The 12,787-nt window shown below is 39.5% G+C and overlaps 1 protein-coding gene across 8 annotated transcripts in view; it reads left to right on the top strand.

Annotated features, from left to right (window-relative positions):
* Positions 1 to 12,787, top strand: part of CADPS2 (calcium dependent secretion activator 2) — a 491,293-nt gene that overhangs the window by 381,739 nt on the left and 96,767 nt on the right. For 7 of the 8 annotated variants that reach the window (XR_013992602.1, XM_081038675.1, XM_081038673.1 and 4 more), the window contains one exon: positions 11,768 to 11,871. Coding sequence is in view for 6 of the 8 variants with exons in the window: in XM_081038675.1 (XP_080894801.1) it covers positions 11,768 to 11,871 (104 nt within the window). In the remaining 2 variants the exon portion in view is untranslated. Of the gene's footprint in view, positions 1 to 11,767; positions 11,882 to 12,787 lie in introns of all 8 variants that reach the window. The other variant, XR_013992603.1, reaches the window with a different exon arrangement.

Genomic DNA, 12,787 nt, shown 5'->3' with positions numbered 1-12,787 from the left:
TGAGTCTGCATTCCTTGGACATCCTTCCTGTTTTACCTGCGTTTAACGCTGAGAAAGCATTAGGGTTTGTTACTCCCTATAAAACAGCTGCTGGCAGCACCGTCGTGCACCCCTCTGGTTTGGGCTTTCTGTCCCTTCTATTGGAACTAACATTGCCAAGAAGGATTTGTCAGCCTCTGCTGAGGTGTTCTGTGACCTAAACAAGCAGCACCTTCCCTCGATCCACAGTCTCTTTGTCAATGAGTCATCCCTGCCTTCTCTCCTTTTTTTCCCCTCCTCTTTTAATGTGATTTTTGTAGGGTGAGATATAATAGATAAGGGCAGTCTCAATCAGGGATGGTCATAGTTAATCCCACATATAGAAATGAAAACTTGAGTCAATCTTGAACAATGTTCTGGTTCTAAATCAGGCTCTCATAGGAACTAGATCATAAGTTTCGATGACACCTCACTTAGGATATTTGAGAACAGTCGCTCCTTTCAACCCTGTAAGCAGACTGAGCCTCAGCTTTCTAGGTCTGTGCCTGAAACGTACTGGCTCCCCATGTCTCCTGTTCTCCGCATCAGGGGATCTGAGGTGTTCCTCACGGCTGACTCTCGCACCTGTGATAGTGACCCCAAGTCCACCTGCCTCTTCCTGGGTGGATTTTACTCCATCCTATGTCTCTTTTTTCCTGCGGCTTATACCTCTGTCTTTTTTTTAAGATACTTCCTTTCCATCTATAGCCATGTTATCACCCTAAAAAATGCCTTACCCTGAGCTATGCCTCTCCTTCCAAAGAACAGTGTACGGTCATTTCTCGGTATCTACGGGGAATCCCCTAGAGATACCAAAATCCATAGATTTTCAAGTTCTTTATGTAAAATGGTATAGCATTTGCATACAACCTACACATATCCTCCCATATACTTTTAATCATCACTAGATTACTTATAATTCCTAATATAATGTAAATGCTATTTTACATTGTTATATAAAACTGGTTGGGGTTTTTTGTTTGTTTTTGTTTAGGTTTTTTTGTTTTGTTTTTGAGTGCGTGGTGATGAATGCAATGATGAGTATAATTTAGCACCACAATCTTGATTTCATGCTGAGGGAACAACAGTTTTCTCCACCATTACTTTTGTACCATCAGTGTAAATGTCAACAGAATTAAAAAGGCAAACCACCTTAGTATTATGATGAAAATAGTTTTGACCTCACAGACCCCCAAAAGGTCTTGGGTATTCCATGGACCACAGTGAGAATGCTGGTCCCACCATCAATCAACTAGCTAGAAAATATAAAGAACAATAAAGTACCTTTCATAGTAACCACTAAACTATGAGGTATTAACTTTTACCAAAAGCATGCGTAACTTCCTAGACCTCTATAAAGAAAAATTTGAAATTCAAATAAAGGTCATGGAGAATAATTTGAATAGATATACAGACCAGTCCATGACTTTAAGATGGATGGTTTGATAGTATAATATACGAGTATAAAACTCTTAAGTTAATCTATAAATTCACTGCAGTGTCCATCAGAATTCCAGGGTTTTTTTGTTTGTTTATTTTATTAAAGGCTATTGGGCTGACAGTTGTCAGTAAAGTTACATAGGTTTCAGGTATACAATTCTGTAATACATTATGTATATATCACATTGTGTGTTCAGAGTGTTTTTAAAGAACTTGATAAATTTACTTTAAAATTTAAATGGAAGAATAAAGAGTTCTGAATAACTAAGTCAACTTAAAAAAAAGGAGAAAGAAAACACAGAGTATGGAGACTTGCCTTGCCAGATACTAAAACAAATTACAAGACTATTCATTACCAACACCCACAGTAAGACAGACACTCAGAATAGAAAAGTAGAGATGACTTATGTAAAGTCCTCATTTAGTATTCTGCAACTTGAAGCAAAATGACATATAATGAAACCAGTAGGTGGATTATCATAGACTGATTGATATAAACAAGAGTTGTTTCCTTTGGCCTCTCATCAACATTATAACAAAACAACATTGAGCGAAATGAGTTATCCAAGGGTCTGCTGTATCTACATGCTTCATCTGGAATAAAGTGAGACCCACAATTAGTGGGAAAAGATGGGCTGTTTGAGAGATGATGTTAGAAAAATGGACTTACTACATGGATAAAAATGAGCTGAATTCCTCTCTGATAGAAACATGGTCTCCAGAGAAATGAGAGACCTTAATGTAATGAAGAAACTATCAACCACTATAAATTTAGCATTTCTCTTTATTGTAACTATCCCCGATTAATATTTTACCTTTTCATTTCCTCGATGTTTTTCTAAGTTTGTTTAATATCTATTTCAGATGAAACAACATGGTTTTAGCTTTCGTATAAAATATAGTATGTTGTTTTTTTAATTTGTTAATTTTCTACATAGAATTGTCAGCCAACTACTTATATTTGAAAAAAAAAAAATATTTCCCACACTCTGAAGTGATGCCATGAAATCTCCATGAATCAGATTGTTGCACGAGGTGGTGCATCAAGAGTTCTTAATTAAACATATTCCAGATTCCCTGGGATCTGGAAAAACAATCCTATATTCTTCCAAAAGCTTCTCTTTAATGACTATTTGCCGTCTGTAGAAATTTTTAGCATGAACAAAAGCACCTTCTGATAAAACACAACGTTTTATGTAACGTCTCCTTTGCTGTGCTCCTTACTGAGAATCATCCCCTCAGCTGGGATCTGTAACACTCTGAGCAGCTCTTGTTAAAATCTTCTCTCCGTCCTCTGAAGATGCAGGGAAATCTCATTACACGTGTTCAGCACCTGTCCCTTAAAAGGTCTCAGAAAGGATGTCAGCTTACTCAGATCATTTGACAGTGTGTCATGTATTTGGTTTTTTATTTCTTTTACTTTTGCATGGAATGGGATTCACAGATAAACAGTCTCGAAATAGCAAGCTTTCTTCCTTTCATGAGCAATTTTGCAGAATATATGTAATTCCCCAACTCCAGAGTTTGAAACCAACTGATGGATGACCCTCTTGTTTATTTACTAACATGTGTCAACAGGTAAACCAAGTGACATACAGCAGTGTGGCTCCAGCAACACCTTGTTAATCTGAGTAGTTTAGATGTATTAAGACGTCTTTTCCAATTGGCCAAAACCAGTGTAATGCAAACTGACAGGTTTCTACCTCTTTATTTCCCAACAGAGTTTGTAAGTACGCAAAGCCTGGACAGTTTGGTAAATTAGGAAGCGTTCGTTACTTGTCAGCCATAACTAAGTGGCCCTATAGCTTTAAGCACTAAATTAAAAGCTCCAATCAAAGCATTTATAATACCAATTATTATTATTATTATTATTATTATTATTATTATTATTATTTTCAAGAGGGAAACCTATGAAATACCCCTGAGGCATCTTTGCATACATACACACATTCACAATGGCTGGCAGACCAGGAAGTTAACACTGTAGAAATATTTAAAATGTCACTAAGCCCAACCCTACCCTCTACATTTGGACTTTATATTTGTCCAACTAGGAGACTTTCTCCAAATCTTAGCACCAAAGATATTACCACTACTATGCATGACTTGTCTGCCCTAATAGATACTGATTCTGTACGAAAGGACACAAAGACATACAGACAGACATTAAGATCTTTTGAGTGATTTCTTAGCACCCAGGGGCTCTCAATCTTTTCAAATGGTATCTTTTATATTGTGGTTGCTCTGTCCAGGAATCTTCTCTTTCCAACTCCTTTAGTGTGCCTCCTAGCTGGCAAGCCTCCGGAGTCCCTTTCACCTTCCCTGTTGCCTGCTCCTGAACGACCATCTTCACCCACTGCCTTCTTGGGTCCTACCTTGCATGACCTCCCTTGTTCAAGGGCACCCTTTCTCCTTAAGAAAGGTATAAGGCCCAGGAGTAGGATGCAAGGTATTCAGTGCACGAAGGATGAGGCATGAAATTAAGACGCTATAGACCTTAATTGTGTGATAATTTAGTGTTAGCCTGGCAGCTATTATAGTTGAGATTATTCTGATTGTTTTTAATTTCTGAATCTGGATGATATTGCGGGGAAATAGGTATGATGCAGTAAAATCAAGGAGACCATTTATTAGTTTCAGCAGCTGAATATACCTGTGGGAGAGAGAGATCATAGCTAACGACCAGTCTTTACAAAAGCACAATTAGCAATTAGTTAGCACAATCACCTGGAAAAATTTCATGCTGTTATAAGGATCTTACAACAGTTCTGGCCAGAGCTAACCAAAGCCAAGTAAATGTACATGATAGCAACGTTGCTTCTCTCTCAAGTCTTCTAGTCCCTGCAGCCAACAACCCTGTGGAGGTATTTTCTTTGTCCTGTGAGATCTTTGATCTTCCTGTTTCATGTACTTAAGGAGAGCCAGGGCCTCAATAGTTAAAAGGACAACTTTAATAAAACTCAAGCCAAGGGGTCTATATTTCTCCACTCTCACAAATCACGTATCTATAAAAGCCGGTGACAGGTGTGAAACCAAATATTAAATTGTATGTGTGTGAACTAGTAATCTTTTCTCTGTAATTCCATCACCATCACCTCTTATTTTAAGATCTTAAAAGGAGAATATGCCTCCTAAAGAAAGTCTCACAAAGCATCACTGACATTTACTTCCCATATGTATCTGTATTTTTATGGCCCATCACTCATGGGTCACCACTGGCTATTGGCTCATGGAGATTGCTCAGTTTGGATTCAGTCTGGCTGCCAGTGGCCTATACCCAGTGGCATATTCTCCTTTGTTCCACAGCTGACAATTTGCTTAAAAATGAATTTACTGATATGAAAAATAATCCAGGTAAAGTAGTTCATGTGACTGTGACCACAGGACAGTTATTTCAAAGCACTGTATTATTAGCATGGTTAATTCCAAGGAAGTATTAACTGGAACTTTTGCTTTAAATGACAGGATCATTAAATGAGTTGGCCCCAAAGGGAGCCTTGGAATTAGGAGGCCATAGACCTATTGTTTTCAAACATCTGTAGCATTAGTATTCTCAGGGATTTTGTTTAAATGGCTATAGGCCATAGCATCCCAGATTAGTTCTTTTCATTCATACAAGGATTTTCCAAATATGTACACCTTCCTATCTGGAATAACATTACAGGAGGTAAAATATGTTTAGATTCTACAGGGGGGAAAGAGCCACCTGTTCTAAAATGAACTTTCTATAAAGATATAGCTGGATTTTAGGTAAAAGAGAAAATAATCTAGTTTAAACAGGTCACCTTTGTTTTTGATAAACACTAGGCGTTCTCACAGTATACTTCCCAGACCAGCATTTCCTGGGAACTTGTTAGAAATGGGAATTCTTGGGTCCCACACAGAGGATCTACTGAATCTAAAACTGGGAGTGGTGCTAAGCAATGTGTGTTTTAACAGGCTCTCCAGGTGATTCTGGTGCGATATGAAGTTGAGAGCCACAGATCTATATGGAAGACACTCCATTTATTGATTAGAGCAATATGAATTCCAACATTCATAGAACCATAATAGCATGTAGGTTGCAGACAGACAGACCAGGAGAGGAGTCAATGAGACACCATTCTCTTGCATTAGCTGACTATGTCAGGTCTTGGGGGTCAGATATTGGGTAAATATAATTAGATTGACCTAATGAGTTGGGGAAGCGGGGTTTAGTTTTAGAAACTACCTCCCCTAGATTCTGAGGCCGTCTTATTAGCCAGAAAATTATATACTGTTCCCTCTAGGGGACTAAGTGAGAGAGTTCCCCCCAGAATAATCTCATCTAGAGACAAGCTCTAACGAAAGTAGCAGACAGGTTTGGAGGGGAGGGGTGTTTTTGTTTAATGGCAAAGGAAGTATTTGATCTCCTACCTCCTTCCATCTTGGGATGAAAAGGCCCATGACTGTTGCGATCTGGCCAGGATTGGGACTCCCAGCTGCCTACCTGTGTTAGGCTGTGGCACTATGTTGCCTACCACAAGTTGCTGGTGGAGAGGTCCAAAAATTTCAGGAAAAATTTAGGAGGGATCCATTCCACCATCTCTCAACCGAGTCTTGGGGTAGATAAGTTTAGCCAACCAGCAGTCAGTCCACAGAGAGGATGCTTGCAGTCCTTGCCACTGGATGAACTTTGGGGTTCCAGGTAGGGGAAATCAGATGCTGTACCCATGGCCCCACTTGTTCTTTAAAACCTTTCAAGGCAAAGCCTTACTGCGTGGGTCTCCAGAGCATGTTCCAGGTAAATGCTTTCATGTTTCTAATCTCCCTTCTGCTTCCAAACTGTGGTCCTGCCTGTAACCCCTTTCCCTAGATAGTGGTCGTTTTCCTATCTCCTCCCCATCTTTCCTTTTTCCTTTTTCTTCTTGGGATGTGCAGTTATCCCCGTAGTCCTTTCTTAAGTCTTAGTAATTTCTCCTCTCAATTATCTCCTGAATGTCAGGGCTTTCTCCTCATCCTTCTGGTTTATGTTCTTTAGAAGGAGGGAAAAGCAACAGAAGAGTGACTTCTTTTTCTTCAAATGGGAGGAGGAGAAAAGTAGGAGACTTTAACGTTAGACTGCTAGTAGCTTCCTCTGATCTAAAGTTTCTGAACTCAAACACCCACTAAAAGAATCATTTCATTTTGCAGAATCCCATCTGTTACACATGAGGGAGTTCAAGCCGTCCTAGTGACATATCTTTGATTCCATTTCCTGCAAGCTAATGACTTGGTTCTTGTATCCTGAGTGCGTTCCATTCACGCTGAATCAGAAATTTACGATGAAACTTCCTTATGCTGATGAAAATTGGATGATGTATAGCTATTGTCTACCTTATAATTTGGTTAGGCAGAGAGATACATATATTCTGTGAAAGCGGAAATATTGCGCATCGTTTTCTCGCCCCTCCTTGTCAGTGCAGCACCTTACGTGCAGTACCTGGTTGTTCAGTCAAAGTCAGGGCCACACAATCTGGGGATGGGAAAGAACCAAGCAAGAAATCTGAGTACATATACAGAAATTATTTTTTGATGCATCCTAGCTAGTCATCATGACCTAGATGCAAGGGAAGGAAGACAAGGCAGTCTTGTGATGGGATTATGTCCATAGCCATTCAACCCAACACCATCTTGAATTCTGTTTCTTGCTTAGCTGTGTGTGCAGATAGAACCAGTCTGTTAAAAGTTAAGGTCAAACACAGTCCACATTTCTACATATCCCATAAGGAGAGAAAGGAATTGAAGGGATCTCACTGGTCTTCTCTCCATGTCCTCTTATGACTGTCACCATGAGATCATTGTGTGTGCACCACCAGGGACTTTGACAGGAAATGGCAGGAAGGGAGGCAGTGGAGGAGAATGTCCTGGAAAGCAGAATTAAAGCACAACGGTCCGGCTGTCTTCTTACATCTTTCCACCTCCCTACCTTTTCTCCTGTGAGATCGCTTCCTAAATGTAGAAGTATAAGGAAAAGGAGCTGCTTCGAGGAGCCAAGGAGTGTTTTCACAGAAAAGTAAAAATGTTCGAAAATGAAGGAAGCTTGTAGCCAAATGAAAGGCATTAAAATTCATCAAGAAAACTTGCTACTTTGGGCATATTTGTTTTAAATGTCACTGTTTGAAATGTATTACAACAATCAGCAACTTGGTGTGAAGCTTGAAGAATATAGACATCTGTAATGCTGTGGAAATGTTACCAAAAGGGTGAAAGTGAACATTTTAAGGAGGAATTCTCAAATATTCACAGTATTCGGAATTTTAGTGGAGCTATTGATAACCTTGTTATCTAAGAGTTCTGACAGTAGAATGCATTAACCTGCGTGGCTGTCATCAAATGGGTGATAGCCCGAGATGGCATACATAGTGTACTTGATAAAAATGCTGTTTATTTAAAGTATTAGAGTGGCCATTATGTTGAAGTGCCAGGTTTTGATCCTGTCAGTAAATTTAATCTGGAAGAATAAAATGTTTTAGACTGTTTTTAAGTTTCAGTAGGACGAAGGGTACTGTCAGAGTTTTTATTTAAGGTGGTATCAAATGTAAAAGCTGGTTTTGACATAATCTTATGTAAACAGAACTAAGTTTTGAAGTTTCTGTGATTCTTTTCCATTATTACATACTTGTGGTAAGGATGTGAGACTTTATGAACTCTTCACACTGTCAGCCACTTCAGAAGTTTTCACTGAATATATTCATACACTCAGTTGTGTGTGTGTTACTCCAGAGAATTGCAAATGAAAAAGAATTCAAGTCATTGTATCATTGCTGCTTGGATAGCATCGTAGGTAAGAGTGTGTCCTGTCTCAGCCTTTATCTGTATTAGCTTGGACATCTTCTCTCACCTTGCCAAGATTCTTTCTCCTCCTCTGGAAATGAGGGTCACGATTCCCTAATTTATAGAATGGTTGTGAGGATTCAGTAATAACCTTCTAAAGTATGTAGGAAAAATAAGTTTCTCTTCTGTGATAAAAACACATTTTGTTGCCTTTTCCTTTCCTTATGAAAAACACATGATCCAAACGTATATAAATATGTTGAAATAATACAGTCCAATATAGAGAAAGCCCACATTTATAGAAAGCATAGAATCTCTCAGCTAGAAGGAATCTCAGAGATTATACAGGTCACTGATAATTTCTTTGGTTTATGAACTTCTTTGAGAATCTGAAAGTTATAATCCTTCTCTCTCCAAAAATGCCTCTGTGCACAAAAATTAGCATATCATTTTAAGGCATTCCAGGACCCCCTAAAATTTCTTCCCGTCTCCCTAGATTAAGAATCCTCAACTTAAATCAACACTCTTAATTTAAAGATGGAGAAATCCAAGAATATAAGTGGTAGGCTTTTGAGAGTTAAAAATAATTTTGAAAACTATTTTCCAAAAAATGTCTTTCTCTAATAATTTAAGAATGCAGCATTCATCAGTTATTTGAGCAGTGTTCCCAGACTACAGCTGAATTTTCTTTGTGGACTTACTGTCTAGTCCACACTTGGTGTGTTAATGACATTGGAGCTATTTGTAATCCGACACAAAGTTAAGTGAAATCATAGGGGTATTGATCTTATTTTTAACATGCTGTTCCTCAAAAATTGCAACACTACATTCTCAGTGAATATTCCTTAAGTACCCTTCATGGTTCAAAACCTATTCAGGATATTGTGAGTAAAAGATAAGGAGACCCAGTTTCCAAGCCTGTAATAGAGAACTCAGAGAGAGGAGCAAAACGTTCAGGCCCAGAACTGGGAGAAGGTCCCACATTTCAGGTAGCGTTAAAGTGGGGTCTTGAATAATAAATAGGAATTTTCCAAGCAGAAGATCCAGGTGTCCTAACTCCCTGTGCATGAAGATTTTACAATTATTATTATCCGTGTATGATAATTAGTCCTAAAATACAGAGGATGGCCCACTGAAGAAGCCCCATTCCCTAGTCTCATCAGCCATGCATCGTCCTTCTCTGAGCCATGCAGTCTCTAAACCTCAAGGTCACTCTCTCTGTCCTGCAATTTCTAGTCACTCACCAGGACTTTTCTCTCTGCAAAGCATCCCTGCACCTTGCTGTGCTTTTCTGTTCTCACTGCTGTCTTGCCCTAGGTCTCCACGTCACTAATGCTCTTCACAAAACCTCACCAATCCTTCTTTGTTCTACAAAACCACCAAATACACTTTCCTCAAATCAATTTATTCAAAAGCCTTGCTAAGAATCATCATCCCCAGGTTATCTATGGGATACAGTTATCCAGTCTACTTATTGGCGTACTCAGAGCCTTCCAGAATCTGACTGTGGGCTCATCACCCACCAGATCCCCCAGCACGTGGAGACTGCAGCCAGGCAAGTACAAGGCAGTGATGATAAGAGCCCATGTTAAGTTCAGGCCTCACCTTCCCCACTTATTATCTGTTGCATTTTGATCTCTTCCAAGCTTGTTTCCTTATCAGTTACACGAATAAAAGAACAAATAGCTTAAATCTATTAGGAAACTTAGTGTGATAACGTGGGCAGTTCCTCCTGCTGTACCTGACACATAACTGGCTCTCAATAAATGGTAACACATGTCACCATCATCGCCATCACCTTCCTCTGAAATGCATCACATATCTACATACAAACATTTCTAGAAACGTCTCCTCTTCTTACCCAGGTCATTTGTTAACTTCTTTAGGATTTGCTTCATGTCCTTCTTACCTCCCGGCTGATCCCCCGCAAATTCACCTGCTGCCCACACTCTCTTCTCACATCTCCTGTGTCATTGCTACATTTGCTTTACATTGTTTGCAAACTTTTCTTAAAGGTCTTGTCCAGACTATGATAGCTAGAGCTGCACCCAACGAAACAGAGTGTGGTGCAAAGTGCTGAGCCTCCCGACTCCGTCTTTGTTTGAGGATGTTGAAGTGTTCATGAAACAGATGGAAAGTTGGATATTTGATGTCTAAGGATCCTTTTTAGTAGCCGATTTTGGAGTGTGAGTTGTTTAAGATCAGGGACATATCTTATACTCCCTCCTACTTCCCACAACTAAGAACGTTGTAGACACACTCAGGGATGTGGTGGTGGGCAGTCTGGTTTTCCTGACGAACCAGCGCACTCTTTGATCACAGGCTTTCTGTCCTACAGGGGGATTTAGTGGGATGTGTCCCAGGGTTGGGGGATGGTCACCCTCATGTGCCTCACACTGTGGCCTAGAGTCAACATATAATAAATATTTAATGAGCAAGCACCAACCATAAGCAGTGGCCACTACACTATTGTACATCCCTCTGGAACAAATTTAAGAGCAAATGGAAGAGGCTCCTCCAAAATTAAGGCTGAAGTTTTAGGGAGAAATTGACGGAAAAGAGCTATAGCAGAAGACCAAAAACAACAACAACAAATTCTCCTTAGGTTGCACATGAAAAGCTCTTTTCTTGAAAATTTGATTTCGCTTCCTTACAACTGGGGCAAAGAGAGAGCCCATGGAGACGTTTATCTTGAATGGCCTTCTTGGAAACTATTCTTCACATTCAGTGTTGAACCAGTTTGGTTACACAGGGCACCTCTAATTTCTGCCAGTTTGTTGCATTTCTGAAATCAACTGCTTTGCCTTCTGTGCTACTGAATTTCCAGTAGCTGAACTTAACCCCATTGTGGCCTGGCCTTTGTAAACCCCTTTGCTTTAATGCTAGAAGAACCTTCAGCTTCAAAGAATGCCTCCCCACTCCTCCCCAGTTAGAGAGGGCAAGGTGGTAGTGGGCAGGGAAGGAGGGGAGGAAATCAGTTAATTGCAGGCTGTCGAGGGAGTTGTTTTAGGTGACTTTGTACTTCTTGAATTTAAAATCAACATGAACTATAGACATGTCAGGCTGGGAATTTAAATAGCAACAAAAAAGCATGGGTTTTGCAAATGCCAGGAATGACTCATCTGGTGAGAATGGCCTTGTATTAGTAATACAATACAGAGAGAAGGAAAAGACTGTGGTGTCTGCTCTCTTTGTGTCTCTGACCTTGAGGAGAAGTACAACTTGTTTGCTGCAGGAATTGAGCATCTAATGTGCTGATGCACCTGTTAGTTCTTATATATTAAATGGCAGAGCATTTGCCGCTCCCTGTGACTGCTTTGTGATGAAATGTTTTCTGCAGTCTGGTGAACTGGTTTGCTTCTCTTTTTTCTTTTCTTTTTTTAAGACTGTATGTGTTTGTATTTCTTGCATCTCTGATTTCTCAAACACATCCTTTCTCATTCTATTTCAAAACCTTTGTCTCCGGATTCCATCTGAAAATATGTTTGGCTTTTTATTGTTAAGGTAACAGTATTCCGATTTGTTTTTTCTGTAGAGACCATGAACCAGGCGAGTCCTGCTAGAAAGCTGGAGGATGTTCTTCATCTAGCTGAGCTCTGCATAGAAGTCCTACAGCAAAACGAAGAGCATCATGCAGAGGTGATGGCTTGTGTTTTTGTTTGTTTGTTTCCACTGTATAATTTAAAAGCTTTATTCCCCCACCTCCACCCCTCCCCCCACACACATATAATTCACAAATGGGTTTCATGTTAGTTCAACTGGAAGTTTTTCTCCTATATTTGCCTTTGTCATTGACGATGTCGTTGTTAGAGAAATTGCTTTCTCATCAGGGGAAGGGGGAGATTTAATAGAGATGCTCTGAGCTAATCTAGGACTTGTTTTAACAGCCATATAAAGCTACACATAACGCTTTGCCATAGTAGGAACAAAGCTAAAGAAGGGGCCTACCCATGGCCTGTGACACACATCTGGCCATTTACTATAGAAAACTGAGAACATACGTGCATTGCCTGGGACTACAATTCCTATATATTGCAAAGGAATGGTCTATGTATATAATTTAATATCTGTTCTTGACAACAGTCATGCTGTCAGGAACTTGGGGGAGCTCATGGTATCTGCTAAAGATGTACAACCAGGAAGAAGCAAAGCTAGAACACAAACTCCATCTTGTGATGCCAGATCCCTTGGGTTCCTAACTGACTAACACACTAAGCCATAACTGTGTTAGTTTAGAAATGGAAGTCAGTCAGTGTGTGAAAGGAAAACTAGTGACCATCTGTAAGATAACAAAATCAAATGGAAGACATTCATAACTCTAGGCTTTCACTCTTACCATCAAACTTTTCTTTAAGTTTTCACATTGTTTATAGTTTTTAAAAATTCTAATTATATATTGACGTTTACTAAAGATAGTAAGTTGTCATTCACCAAACAAATTGCTTATTCTGAGACTTAAAGGTATCACTCTTTGTAGGAATCATGAGGTTATTTTTTTAAAGAAAGAGTCTTCTGACTTTGAACTGGGTGGCGGAAATGTGTGGAATTAAATAAA

This window comes from Rhinolophus hipposideros (assembly GCF_964194185.1).
Source record: "Rhinolophus hipposideros genome assembly, chromosome: 25".
Lineage (NCBI taxonomy): Eukaryota > Metazoa > Chordata > Mammalia > Chiroptera > Rhinolophidae > Rhinolophus > Rhinolophus hipposideros.
Note: the sequence above shows the minus strand (reverse complement) of the source record. Positions and strands in the feature narration are given on the sequence as shown.